Source organism: Balearica regulorum, chromosome 13, assembly GCF_011004875.1.
Source record: "Balearica regulorum gibbericeps isolate bBalReg1 chromosome 13, bBalReg1.pri, whole genome shotgun sequence".
NCBI lineage: Eukaryota > Metazoa > Chordata > Aves > Gruiformes > Gruidae > Balearica > Balearica regulorum.
This window is the reverse complement of record NC_046196.1, coordinates 2,972,396-2,986,389: the sequence shown is the minus strand read 5'-3', so window position 1 is coordinate 2,986,389 and position 13,994 is coordinate 2,972,396. Positions and strand designations below refer to the sequence as shown.

Below are 13,994 nucleotides of genomic sequence, written 5' to 3'. Positions count from 1 at the left end.
AGACGCCTGCCTGCAGCTGGTCTGGCTCTGCCAAGGGGCTTTGCCAACCCCCGGCAGGGCTCCGCGCCCCAAATGCTGGGGAGCAGCAGGACCACGGAGCAAGGAGGACGCAGCACCCCCCCACCGGCAGAGGGTCCCAGGGGAGAGGGGCAGCACGGGGCCCTGGGTGCAAGCACCCAAGTGCAGAGCCCTGGCATCACCGCTACAGCCCGGGGCAGGCGAGGAGGGCGGCGAAGGGGACACGGCCACGGCGAGGAACAGTTAAACGGCCCCCGCCTGCACGGGGCGTGTGGCAACAGGCAGCGTAGCACCCTCCCCGAAACACCTGCTAATGCCGCGCTGGCACGGGGCGAGCGCCCGGGGCGGGCAGGAGGAGCGGCGGCGGCGGGGAGCGCGCCAGGGCCCGCAGCAAGAAGCGGCATGTCTGCCGCTTGGCAGCACAACAGAGAGCAGGTGACAAGCGCGCCGGCGGTCGCTTTATTACAGGAAGCGAGCACGCAAGCATCTGACGCCGCTCTGCCCGAAGAAAAAAACAAAAAAAAAACAAACAAACAAAAAAAAACCCCCTTGCCATTAAACCCTCCTGCCCCGGGAGCGGGAGAGGGGCCCCCGGATGCTGGGGGTGCCCCATTGCAAACCGCACTGCAAAATGGCGGGGGGGGGGTGCTCAGGCCCCGAGGCCACCCCATCCCGGTGGCATCGCAGCCCGGCCCCCCCACGCTGCTGCGTGTCGCTGCCAGGGCCAAGCAAATCCCAAGGGAGTAAAAATACACGCGTGTGTGTGCACAAACATTTCTCCTCAGCAAACACTCCTCGAGACAACAAAATTAGCCGGCGCTGCCGCCCCTGCGCCCGCTCCCGCGCCGACCCACTCCTCTGACACAGCAATTAGAGGCAGGCATTAATATTTAAATATTGCCAGCTCCAGAGAAGGGAAATCAAATAAAAACACCAGCATGCCGGTAGCGCATCCAGCTCCCGCTCCATCGGCCTCAAACCCCGCTGGGTGCACGGCAGCGGAGGGGTGCAGGCTCCCGTGCCGTGCCCCCCCACGGGGGGTGCCGGGGCATCGGTGCCACGAGGAGAACCCCCTTTCTGGATCAAATCAGTGCGAGCGAGGAGGTGGGCGAGCAAACGGCGAGTAAGGGGCGAGCAAGCGGCAAAGAAGTGGCGAGCAAGAGGCGAGCAAGCGGCAGTGATGCTCCTGCCAGGCTGGGGGGGTTCAAAGGGACCCCGACCCCACGGTGGCCACGCTTTCGGAGGGCATGCGGGGCTCCCCGCTCTCTCCCAGCTGTAAAAGCACCCGCAGCGCCTGCCTGCAGGGCTGCAGGGTGCCGGGGAGGGGGGACACACGCAGCCTGGCCCCCCCCCCCAGGAGTCACCCCCGGTCCCGCAGGCGCTAAGAGGCGGCGTCAGCGCAGCAAAGAGGATTTACTGCTCAACGCAAGGGGCTTTAGAGGCAATAACTTTCCCTCCTCTTGACTTAAATGGATTTTAAACTTCAAAAAGGATAGAGGGGGCAGGCTGCCAAGCGGCTGCCCCCGAAGGGTCGACCCCACAGGCGCTACGCCGGGTGCTGGGGGAGTCAAGGGGGGGGGGGCTGCGAGCCGAGCCGGGGCCAACGGCCGAGGCAGATAAGGGCTGGGGGGAGGCCGTGCCGCCCGCCCTCGCAGAAGGCCCCGCGATAAGGCGGCCGCCGTTATCGGCGCGGGGAGCGCCGGGGCGCGCTTCCTCCTGCACCGCATTGCAACCGCCGTCAGGCAGTGGGGTGCTGGGATGGTGGGGGCAGGGGGGGGACGACACGGGGCGGCCGAGAAGCCGGGGCGGCCGAGGCACGAGGCACGGCAAGGGCTATTTCAAGGGCAATCCCCCTGGCAGCCTGCCCGGGCGGCCGCGGCGTGCCAAGCTCCGTCCTGGTTGTCCCTTCCCAGATGGGAGCTGGGGCTCGGCGGTGGCGCCCTGCAGCCCCCCGCCCCGGGCACCCGGCCCCAGGGATGCCCACCTCCCCGGGTGGGCGATGCACCTGAGCAACGCCGGCACACGGGGGGTCCAAGTCGGGTCTCCCCCGCCAGGACGCGAAGGCAGAGGCCGGCAAAGGCCATTTCCCGCTGCGACACCAAACCTGGCACCCGGGGCTGGCATCGGTGCCGGGGCTCGGGGACAGAGGTGTGACCCGTGGCAGAAACCCCCCCCAGGCACAGCCCACCTTGACCCCCCCTGCCCCCAACCCCGACCTCCCACGGGCTGGTACCAGACGCCAGGGTGAGGGGCAGCGCCTGGGGGAGAGGGCTGGGGGGCCGGAGGAAGGAGCAGGAAAGAGGGGAGATTAAAAATAAAGCCCCCCTCTCGAGCTGCCCCCCAACCTGCAGCCCCGTCCTGGGCACTGGCACGTCAGGAAGCGATAAACTGTCCCGTGTCCTGCGGCACCCCCCCCCGCACCCCCGGCAGCCTGGCCCCCCGCCAAAGCCACTGTCTCCGCTGTAATGCTCCCTGCCCTGCAGCCAACACACACACACACGCGCGCACACACACACATCCCCCCCCCCAACACCCCCCCCCAACTGAGAAAGGCCCCGGGCGTGCACACTCATGCGTGCACACAGGGGCATGCACACACACGCTCGTGTACATGCACGCACGCATGGTCGCACACCCCAGCGTGCATCCAACAAAGGGAGGAGCACGCGCTCTCGGTGCGCACCCCTCGCACCAACAGCTGCCAGCGCGCCCTCGAGTTGTGCAGCCCATGCACACGTGTGTGCACTGACAGCCCCCCCCCCCGCCGTGTACGCGCACGCACACACACACACACACTCCCAGCCCCGCAGGAGCTGCTGGCCCTGGCCGGCCAGCCCTGCCGCGCTGCTGCCGCTCGCCGTCGTCACACCCAACACCTCCCCACCAGGTTACACAAACAGGCTGCCAAGCGCACACGCAGCCCAGCGCACGCTCACCTCGCCCGTTCGCGGCCCCGCGGGGGCACACCCACAAACCACACGGGCTCACCCCGATGCTCGCACGGGCCGGCGCGCACGCGCGCGCTTGCAGGAAGAGGCGCTGGCTTCCCGCTGCCTTTTCCCTCCATTAACTCCCTCCGTGGCTCCCGCTCGTAGCCCGATGGGCACCCACACGGCACCCCGGCACCCGCCCCAGCTCCGTGCCCCCTGCCCCGGCTCAGCGCTGGAGGAGGAGGAGGAGGAGGAGGAGGAAGAGGAGGAGGAGGAGGAGGAAGAGAGCCGGGCACTCACCCTTGCTGCTCCAAGGGCTGACAGCCGGCGCTTGCCCGGGGTTCGGGGACAGCAGCCAGGCGCTGGCACCGACTCCACCGTGCAAAGTAGTCGCTCGGACGGGGCACAACGTAGGGCGCGAGCGTGGCACGGCCGCGAGCGTGGCATGGTGATCTGCCGGGCCCCGGGGCGAAGGGCAAGGCAGGCAACGCAGGCAGGGGTGGAAGAGCGAGGATGGAGCAGAGCAATAAACACGGCGGCAGACGATGAGCTGGGCGAGACGCCGGGGCCGCGGCATCACCCCAACGCGGCCTGCGGTGCCCCGGGGTCCCCGCGGCAGGCAGCAGTTTGTTTGGCAACACGGTCCCTCCCCAGCCCCGGCGGTCCCGGGTGTCCAGGAACACGGATAATACACGAGCTGCCCGCTCAGGTGGAGCGGTGCGTAGGTAAACTGAGGCACAGCCCCGCGGCAGCACCCTGCGTGCTCGGCTCGGGAAACCTGCAGACAGCACGGCAAGGAGATGTGCCAAGGTCAATGCCACCAGCTGAGCCCCCAGCACGGCCCCGAGTCCCCCCGTGCCCTGCCAGTCCGCAGGCCGGGCACCCCACCTGGGAAATGACCCCAAGGGTCTCTGTGGCAATGTGGGACGTGGGGACCGAGCAGCTCAGCCGACACCGGACCCTCAGCCCACAGCCCCCGGCGGGTCCCATCTGCCCCCAACACCCCATCTGCCCCCAACACCCCATCTGCCCCCAACACCCCCCAGGAGATGCAGCAGCTGGACCCCCAACCCCAGGGCAACTCCGCTCCCCACACCACGGGGTGGCCCAAGCCCAGGGTGACCTCCACCCCCCAAACAACGGTGTCCCACAAACGCAGGGTGACCTCTGCCCCCCATGCCATGGGGTCCCCCATCTCCAGGGTGACCTCTGTCCAACACACAAGGGGGTCCCCTCACCTCCAGGGTGATCCCTGTCCCCCACACCATGGGGTTCCCTGAGCCCACGGTGACCTCTGTCCCCCACATGATGGGGTCCCCCAAGCCCAGGGCAAACTCCACCCGCCCCCCATGCATGGGGTCCCTCAACTGCAGGGTGACCTCTGTCCCCCACACCATGGGGTCCCTCAATTCCAAGGTGACCTCTGTCCCCCACACGACAGGGTCCCCCAAGCCCAGGGTGACCTCCATCCCCAGCCCCAGGGTGACCTCCGTCCCCCATGCTGGAGCCCCCCAACCAGCAGAAGACCCAGTGGGGCTGAGTGGGGGGGGTCTGCGGGTGGTGGGAGCACACCAGCCCCATCCCACCCCTCCAGCGCAGTTCCCATGGGGGGGGGTGGGCAGCCCCCCCATCCCCCCCCGGCACTGAGTGGGGGGGTACCCGAAGGCGGGGGGACCGGGGGGGGGGGGGGGGGCAGCACTCACCCATCGGCCGCACCGTCCAGCGGGGGCTGCGCTCCTCCATGGGCAGAGCGGTGGAGGGAGCAGAGCCGAGCCGAGCCGTGCCGAGCCGTGCCGTGCCGTGCCTTCCCCCTGCCGCTTCCTGCTTCCCTCGGCGCCCGCCCGCCGCCCCGGGAGCCGCACGGCTGGAGCGTGACTCACCGGGGGCCGGGCCGGGCAGGGCAGGGCCCGACGGGGCGGGGGGGGGGGCGGGCGGCAGGCACCTTCTCCCCGGGGAAGGGAGGCACCGGGGGGGTCCCCCAAAAGGGATGCTGGGAAAGGGGGGGGACACCCCTCCACCAAGGGGGTCGCAGTGCACTGGGGATGGATGAAACACCACCACGGCCCCCCCCCCCCCCCCCCCCCCCCACCGCCATGGGGTCGCGGTGCAGCAGCGAGGAAGGTGCCCCTAAGAATTAGGGTGATGGGGGTGACGGCCCTGACCCCAATGCACAGGTGTCCCTTCCCCAGCAACGCATTTGGGGGGGTGACGCAGGGAGGTGCTGCTCCGGATGGGGGCATGAGGTTGGGGTGGCATCCAGCCCTTTGTCCCCACCCCAAAACTGCTTGGACCCCTAAAGAGGCTCTGGGACACCCCAGAGCTCAGAGGTGCCAGCCCAACCCATGGTCCGACCCATCACGGTGAGCACCTGGGGCGGTCCTGAGTCCGGACCCTGCGCAGACAAGGGGTGTTCCAACGACAGCCCCCTCCGGGCACCCCAACGCCCCGTGCACCCCCTGCACCGGGTGCAGGAATGGGGACAGCACCATCCCCTCTGGGCAGGGACCGTGGTGATCACCCCTGTGCCATCCCACCATCACCCTGCGGGCTCTGCCCACACCCGAGTGTGGAGACACCAGTGAAACGAGTGGGGTGGGGCTCAGCCCACTTGCAAGCAGAGGAAGTTGCCGATCATTTACCGGCCATTACAAGCCATGCCGGTCGGCTTCGTGCGCCAGACAGGCTCAGCAGGCTCGGACAGGCAGGACCCCAACCTTCCCCGGGCAGAAGGGAGGTTTCGGTGAGGAATTTGGTCCTGGCGCTGCCGGCCATGAACTTGCATCTCTGCAGGAGGAGATGCAGGCCACGGCGGGGGCATCCAGCCGTCCCCAAGCAAGCTGCCACACCACCACACACACCCGAGCCCGCCCTCGGGCTCACCCTCGCCTCCGCTTCCCCTCCATCCTCCTCCTCTTCCTCCAGCAGCCACGCTGCCCACCACGCTGCTGCTGCCCATGGCGCTGGTGCTGCCCTCTGCCTCCCCAGCCCTCCTCACCGGCAGCACCAGCGTTTTCTTCCCCCCGTCTCCCTTTTCCTGTTCTATTTTAAATTTTTATTGCGTTCTTTTTAAAGAATACAGAGGAACAAATGCTCTTATCAGCAATTCTCACAAGGTATAAAGAGCCGCTTTTATCTCCCTGCCTTTACTAATCTAGAGTGAGCCAATGCCTGTTAATTTTTTAATTTTCCTAGTGAATGCATTTGTGGCTTTGTCAGCATCCATCCGCACATGCACGCTCATCTCCGCGTCCCAGCCCGGCAACCCCGGCATGGGATTGCCGCGGTGCTGGCAGAGCAGCGGCAAGCACGGCTCATGGTTTTGCAACAACGAAGGAGTTCCGTGTGCCGGGAAGTCCCGTGTGTCACACGAGGCTCACCAGGACATCCTGGGATGTGCCACCAGCTGGGAAGCCCTGAGATACAGTGGTACCTCCGGGGATGGCGGCCCGGCTCTGCCCAGCCACGGCACGGGCGGCAAGCGCCACGGGGATGCTGCCGGAGTGGGTCCCCATCTTCTGCACGGGGACGGATTCCCAAGCTAAGCTGGCCAGCCATCACCGTCACCCGCTCCGGCCGAGGTCCCCACAGGGCACGGGGGGGTTCACCCCTGTCCCCCCTCCCCGGAGAAGGGAGGGCAGGCTCAGGCTGCCCGCACACCAGGGCTGGGAGTGCCGGCAGCCGGCCGCGGTGCACAGATGAGATGTGGCAGGCGTGTAACAAGCCATTAGTCACTGTCACCTTTGCCCGGCAGCCACTGGCAGGGTAATAAATCCCGAGCTGACTCCGGCGGGCCCGTTCCAGGCCACGGCTCCCAGCTTGCCTCCGCGCTGCTGCCGGCTGGGCTGTGAGCAGCTTGCAAATGCATCCCGGCCCCCCAGGGACACAGCGCCGTCCAGGGTCCCGAACCGGGGCCGAATCCCCACGGGACTGATTGACGGCTGACATGGACCACCGTGTCCCTGGGAAGTGCCTTTCCTCGGGGACACGGGGGGTCACAGTTCCCCACACACACCAAGCAGCCCCCTCGCCCCACAGAGGTGGCGCTGCCTGCCCCAGCTCCCTGCCTGCCCCGGCTCCCTGCCCGCCCCGGCTCCCTGCCCGCCCCGGCTCCCTGCCCGCCCCGGCTCCCTGCCTGCCCCGGCTCTGGCTCCCTGCCTGCCCCGGCTCCCTGCCTGCCCCGGCTCCCTGCCTGCCCCAGCTCCCTGCCTGCCCCGGCTCCCTGCCTGCCCCAGCTCCCTGCCCGCCCCGGCTCCCTGCCTGCCCCGGCTCTGGCTCCCTGCCTGCCCCAGCTCCCTGCCTGCCCCGGCTCCCTGCCCGCTGCACCTTGCGGTTCCCAGCTCTCCCCAGCCCAGAGCCAGGAACCGGCATCGGCGGTTGCTGCCAGATCAAAGCAGCCTGGCGTGGCACGGCACGACACGGCACGGCACAGTGCGGCACGGCGCGCCCGCCGGGAAGGGCTGGCAAACAAGCCGGTCCAGGGAGGCGGCAGGCGGGAAGCACGCGTGATACCTCTCCCAAAAATGCTGCTGCTCCTGACGGACAGGGTGGCCGAGTCCCGGGAGCCGCGGCCCGGCCCAGCCCCAGGGGCCCCCCAGCTCCCCGGAACGGCCAGCCCAACACTGCGGCTCTCCCCGGCACCCACGGCCTGACTCATGGCCCCGGGGACGACACGCAGGGACCGAGGTGCCGTCGGGGTCACCTCCCCGGCAGGGCTGTGGGTTTCAGAGCCCCAACCCCAAACCGCTGGGCACAAAGCCTTCGCCGGGAGACCCAAGCCGCGGTAGCACACCGGGCTGGCAGCGCACCCCACGGCGAGGCAGAGGACGGCCCTCAGCGTTGCCATCCCCGCACCCCCTGGCACCCCCCCGGCATCACCTACTTGTGGCTCCAGCGTCCAGACCCTCCGCATCCAAAGCCGTCCGCTGGCCGAAGTCCGGAGCAGCGCCGCCGCCCGTCCCTGGGCTCTCCCCGGTGCTGGCCACCCGGTGCCGGGGCTCGCCGGCAGCAGGCTTGGCAGTGGCTGTCTCGAGGGAAGAAGAGGACGCCTAGAAGAGAAGCAGGACAGAGACTCAGCGCCTTGCCCTTCCCCGGCCCAAACGTGGCAGGGCCGGAGCACCGCCGGCACGGGAAGGGGGGGTACCGGGAGGGGGGGGCCGGGGCGCACAGACACAGGATGCTTTTGTTTTCCTGCTGGCCGGTGCACGTGGCCGGCGCGGGGAGCCGCACGCCAGCCCGCGCCGCGGGGCTACAGCTGGATCCGGCCGATGGCTCCCAGCACAGCCAGACAAGAAAGGCTGGAGCTGGGGGGAAGGACACGAATCAAAGCGGCGTCCCCTTGCTCGCCCGCGGCAGCTGGCCGGTTAGGCAGCTCCCGATTACTCAACTGGGCAATGTTTACTCGAGATCAACAACCCCCCATCACCGTCCCTGCCGGGCAGGCGAGGCAAACGTGCCGCAGGGATGGGGACAGCCGCTTCTCAGTCGTTTTGGGGACGGTCCCCCTCCTTGACCCCCGGCGTTCCCGGGAGCTGCCAGAGCCCCGTGTTTGTTGTAGCTGTCACCCTCCCGCGTCAGGCGCGCTCAGGCACACAGCTTGGGCCGTCACCGTTTCTGTTTATCTTTAATAAAGCGACAGCCAGCGACGCTGCGCGCATCCCGGCACCGCCGCACCGTTCTGGGACAGACACACGGACAACCCAGCCCCGGGTCCAAGCGGGTCCCCGGGATGCTGCACCCACCCCAGATGGGATGTGGGCAACCTCGCCTCCTGCCATAGGGGACACCCACAGGGGACACCTCGCTCCCAATTTCAGGAGGTTAGGGCCAAGGTTGCAGCGCGGTGGGGATTTTATATCGATCGTGTTTTTCTCAGGATTAGTCCTATAAACGCGGAGAGCCGAAGTGAGGTGGATGGTAGGTGAATTTTTTGCTGGGAAGCCCTTAGACTCAATGAGCCACGCACGCGAGCGGACGTATAAATTTACCGTTCGCTTCCTGGAAAGGTTTAATTTATGGAATCCATATGGCAGTGCCGCACAACCGCGAGTGCTCGGCACATCCTGCGAGTCCTCGAGTGCCACCGCGTACCGGCTCCAACTGGCAGGGTGCCACCGGCTGCCCCGGCAATGGCGGGATGCTCTTCTCTTTCCCAGTGACTGACAGAAGGTGACTTTCACAGCGGGCAGGGGACAAGCCCAGGGATCAGTCCCCATCCCCAAAAATTCAGCACGGGATCTCTGGAGATGGCAGGGTCATCTCCCCGGGGTCCCATGGGGGACGTCACACCGCCGCTCCTCCTCCCGGGGCGATGCTGCGGGCGGTGCCAGGCAGCAATCCCCTCCCTGTGGGCACGGGAAAGGGCTGGGGCGGGCTTTGATACCTGGAGCAACTAATCATTAATTAACATTAATCATCCCACGTCATGCGTCACGGCAGCGTTGGGTAAGATGCACTCAGAGAGCGGCGGGCCGGGGTCGGGGTCGCGGCACAGAAGGCGGATTTCGGCCGCGATTGCCGGGCCAAGGCTGGCACCCCCCTGCTCCCCAGGGAGCCCCGGCAGCACCCCAGACCCCAGCCCACCCATCAGCCCCGCGCCGGTGGCACCCCCCACCCCTTCTATTTTTCTGCCAGGGGATGCCGAGATGCAAAAGCACCGGAGACGGGTCCTACCTGCCCAAGGGGCAGCCGGGGTCTGTTCCCCCTCGTCGCCTGGGCCCCCTGGGACCCCCCAGGCAGCAGCCGGAGCCAGCGCGGAGCACCGGCCGCCTCCTCCCTTTAACTTCACCCCGCGCTATCTGTCAGCAAATCATCCCGGGTTACACAGATAAGGAATAATTGATGCAAAGGAGCCATCTGTTTGCGAACACAGAATATCTGCTCAATTAGGAGGGATCTGTCCACCCAGATAAAGCATCGCGGCAGCCCCTCGGAGGGGGGGGCCCTCCTCCCTGACCACGTCCTCAAAGACTCACCCCCAATTAGAGGGAAGCGAGTTGATTTGGGCGCTAATTTGCTAAGCAACACCCTGAGGTGCTCAGGCAGAGGCCGGGAGGGAAGGGTGCTCTGCCACCAAGCGCTGGCAGCCCCGCCACGTCCCACTGTCCCCAGTCCGGCCCTGGGGAGATGCACGTCCCCCTGGGCTGAGAGAGGGGACCGGCTGGTAGCACCCGCCGAACGGTGCTGAGGCCGGCCCGCTCATTGCATGAGTGGCTCTCTGCAGAAACGCACTGAGGGAGTATCCACACGGACAGAGGGACAGACGGACTCAGGGACGAGCCTGCAACAGCTCTGCAGCACGCACTGGCCACGTCCAGCACCGGCGGTGACCGGGGGGCCATGCGGCATGGCCTCAGGCAGCGTCCAGGTCCAGGGTAAGTGTGCAGAGAGGTGACATCAACATGACATCGTCATGTGATGTTATTAACCCGGGAAAAATGGAGCAGGCAGGCAGGCGAGGGCCGCAAGCCAGGGGAGACAGGCAAGGAAGACAGGGCAGGCCTGCAGGTGACAAACCGGGGGAGAAAAGGCTCCAAGCGGAGCCGGCACAGCCGGCCCCACGGCACGGCGATCCCGCAAAGCCCCTGTGCGGCGTCCGCCTCCATCTCCCCCAGCGGGTGCTTGGCACGAAGGACACAGAGAGCTGGAGCCGCATCAAAACACAGCCGCTGGCCTCCAGGGACAGGCAGGGAGAGGCACTGCCAGACCCCGTGTCCCCCGTGTCCCCCACCTGCCCTCAGCTCGGTGCCCGGGGCTGGCAGCTTTGCAGCTGGGGGACGCGATGGCAGCAAGGGCAGGGAGCGGTGTCCCCGCGTCCGTCCCTCCCTGCCAAGGGCAAATTCCTTCTGCTCCGGTCACTGGGATAAATACCTGCGGTGGCACCCAGCTCGCCCCTCGGCCCCGGCTTCGGGACAGCGGTGACGGAGCGGGAAAGGAAAGGGCCGCGGCGGCTCTCCGGCGAGGGATCCGGCACGCAGGCGGCCGCGCCGGCGTGTTTCCTGTGCCTTTGGGACACCAGAAAACACGGCTTCCCCGTTCCACCTCCCCTGCACCTCGCCTGCCGCCGGAGCAGGCTGCAGCGTGCACAGCAGCGATGCCGCCCACGGGGATGCCGCCCACAGGGTGCCGCGGGCACGGCAAAGCCGCCCCACCACCACCCCGGCAGCATTACGCCCGCGCAGCCCCAACCTCCACCCTCCCGGGTGGCAGCACCCCGGAAAACCCCCGTGTTCCTGGCAGCCGGGGCACCGGGGGTGGATGCAGTCGCGGCGCTTCGCCTCTTGGCTGGCATCACCCCGGCGGGGTGGCGGGCACGGAGCCCGGTGAGCACCGGCACAGCTGCACCAGCGATAGTTTTTGGCACAGCCCGCGTGCAAGTACCCGTGAGCGAGCAAGGGCCGAGGCGGGGAGGATGCTCGGCACGGAGGGGCTGCATCCTGCACCTCCCAGGGGATGCTGAGAGCCGGCTGCAGAAGGAGGAGCCTCGGCGGGGGGAGCAGTGCACCCCAGCATCCGGCTGCAAGGCTGCGGGGGGGGGGTGTGTGTGTGTGAACCCCCACTGTCCCCCATCCCCCTGCCTCCCCCCGGGGCCTGTGAGGCGGCGCTCAGAATAAAAGGTGGTTTTGGAGTGTTTAGAGCTGCGGCGAGCGGGCTCCCCCCGGCTCCCTTTGTCGGTGAGGCCACCGAGCCCCCCAGCTCATGCTGGGGCTTTATCGCCGCCGCCGCGGGCACAGCCCCAGCCGCGTGTTCGCCCAGGCAGTTTCAGCTGCTCTTCGCCCCAGGAAGCCTTCGCCCTCCTCCTCCTCCTCCTCCTCCTCCTCCTCCTCCTCCCAGCAGCCTGCAATCAGAAGGTTTCCCCCCAAAAGCAGGCTGCAGCCAGATACCCGGTGCAGCGGGGGGGGTCCCCACTGGTGGCACCGCAGGGCATGGCACCCGCTGGGTGCCCGCAGGAAGGGGGCGGTGGCTGGATCCGTGCATCCTCGCCACCGCCGTGTTTAAAGTTTCTCAGCCGTGTTTGCTGGCGGAAAGTTGGAACCTGCAATTAGAGCTGTGCTAACCCCTCATTAAAAAGGGGAAGGGGGGGGGAGAAAAAATGGGAAAGAAACAAAAGGCTCCAGAGAGAGACACGGTGCCGTTAACCCTTCCCAAGCCGCGGATGTGCCCAACCCAGGGGCCCCCCCAGCCAGTTAATATGGCTGCGGGGACACGTCACAGCGGTGGCGGGGAGCCGGCGGTGACACCGTGTGCCGGGGGTCAGCCCATCCCCGCAGCCGTGGGCATCCCTGCCCACCCGGATCCCCACTCCAGGTCCCGGTGCGACGGCAAAGCCGGGGGGTGCCGCGGCATGGCCCAGCCCGTCGTCGGCGCCCGCGTGGGCACGGCTGCGGGCTGTGCCGGAGCCGTTTGTCACGGTGGGGCTGTGGTTCCCGCTCGCTCTCCAGCAGCGACACCGTGACGCCTGCTGCAGGAGCCCACACAATATGTTCACACTCATCTCGCAGCTGCCCCCAGACAGCCCGAGGTGCCGCGCTCCTCCCCGGCGCGGGGGCTGGTACACGCCGGCAGAGCCGCAGCAGAGCCACGGCGCGCCGGCGAGCCCAGGCGGGGACCGGCAGCGGGACAGGCAGGGATGGAGGGGTCTGGACAGGCAGCGCCGGAGACTGTGGTCAGGCCGGACGCCACGTGGGGAGACGATGCTGGAAATGCCGCCGGCACCGGGAAGGGATGCGCCAGCGGCCCCCCGTGCTCGAGCACCCTGACCCAGGGGCCAGGCTGAGCCCGGGGAACACCGGGCAGGGGGAAAGGCCTGACCCTGACCTCGGTGTCACCGCAGCACACCCCCCCCGCACCGCCCCGGCAAAGCAGGTTTGCAACCACCCACCGCCGGCATGGCGGAGGAAGCACCCAGCGGAAGCGGGCGCAGCACCGCCCCGCTCGCTGCTGCTTTCGGGGTGGAGCGCGGCGGCCCCCAGGAGCCCATCCCCAGCAAGGGCCTGATCCTGCACCCACCCCAGCATGGCCGCATCCCCCACTCGTGCCCCCCATCCCTGGGGAGCCACGGGTCCCCGCGTCACCCTCCCGCTCCCCCCGGCGACACCATCTCACCCGCCGCAGCCGCAGCGGCTCTGACAGCCAGCTAACGAGCTGCAGGCAGCAATTTGGGTTATATATAGCCCCAAAGTGACTGCATCTAATTGCTCCGGAGCGCACCGGCCCCGCCGCGGGGTCCGGGTGCTCGGCACAGAGGGACGGGGTGGGCAGCACGTGCTCAGCCCCCGCCCCCGGCCGTCACCCCGTGTGACCCCCCGGGCCCCCCGAGGCTGGCGGGGTGCGAGCATCGCCCCATCCCACCCCAGCCCCCGGGAAGCAGGGCTGTTCTCGTCGGCTTTGTGCCGGGCCATAAGCGGCTTTGGCTAAAGCTGCCGTCCCAGCCCGTCCCAGCCAGGGGCCCTAAGGAGCTTTTGTCCCCTCTCATTAAGGGGTTTCAGCTGGGGGGCCGCGGGGTGCAGCACCCGGCACCCCCTCGCCGCAGCCCGAGGGCTCTGGCCAGCTGCTCCGGCAGCCCCGGGAGGGAGGGATGGAGGGAGGGAGGGAGGTGGTCCTGCCACCGGCCCCCGTCCCTTTGTGGCAGCCCCCCGTCCCCTCGCAGCAGCTGCCAGGCGAGGCGGCGTGCGCGCAGATGCGGGTGGGGGGGAGTGGAGGTGGGGGGGGGGGGGGGGAGGTGGGGGTCCCCCGCGGCGGCTCCCCACGCCGGCGGGGCGAGAGGCGGCCCCTGCGTGCAGCCGCCGGCGGGGAGGGGAGCCGGAGCCGAAATTGTTTGCCAGCTTCCTCGAGACGGCACAATGGAGGGCGCGCAGGCGGATCCGGGGTCAGGGGTGAGAGCAGCAATAAGTGGTTTATGCCTTTTGTGAAGAGGCTGAACTGACAGCTCGCTGGATTAACAAAGACGTCCTCTGTTCCCGGGCAGGTCATGTGGAAAGCGCTGCGCCGACCCCTGTCACTTCTTTTTTTTGCAAGAACAGACATTTGTTCGCCAGCGAGCGGGGAGGT

At 68.1% G+C, this 13,994-nt stretch overlaps 1 protein-coding gene across 4 annotated transcripts in view; it reads right to left on the bottom strand.

The window, feature by feature from the left end:
* The window catches only part of GSE1 (Gse1 coiled-coil protein), a 101,423-nt gene that overhangs the window by 55,462 nt on the left and 31,967 nt on the right, over nucleotides 1–13,994 (bottom strand). For 3 of the 4 annotated variants that reach the window (XM_075765315.1, XM_075765314.1, XM_075765316.1), the window contains one exon: nucleotides 7,828–7,993. In XM_075765315.1, coding sequence (XP_075621430.1) covers nucleotides 7,828–7,993 — 166 coding nt within the window. Of the gene's footprint in view, nucleotides 1–4,651; nucleotides 4,825–7,827; nucleotides 7,994–13,994 lie in introns of those variants that run through there. The other variant, XM_075765317.1, reaches the window with a different exon arrangement.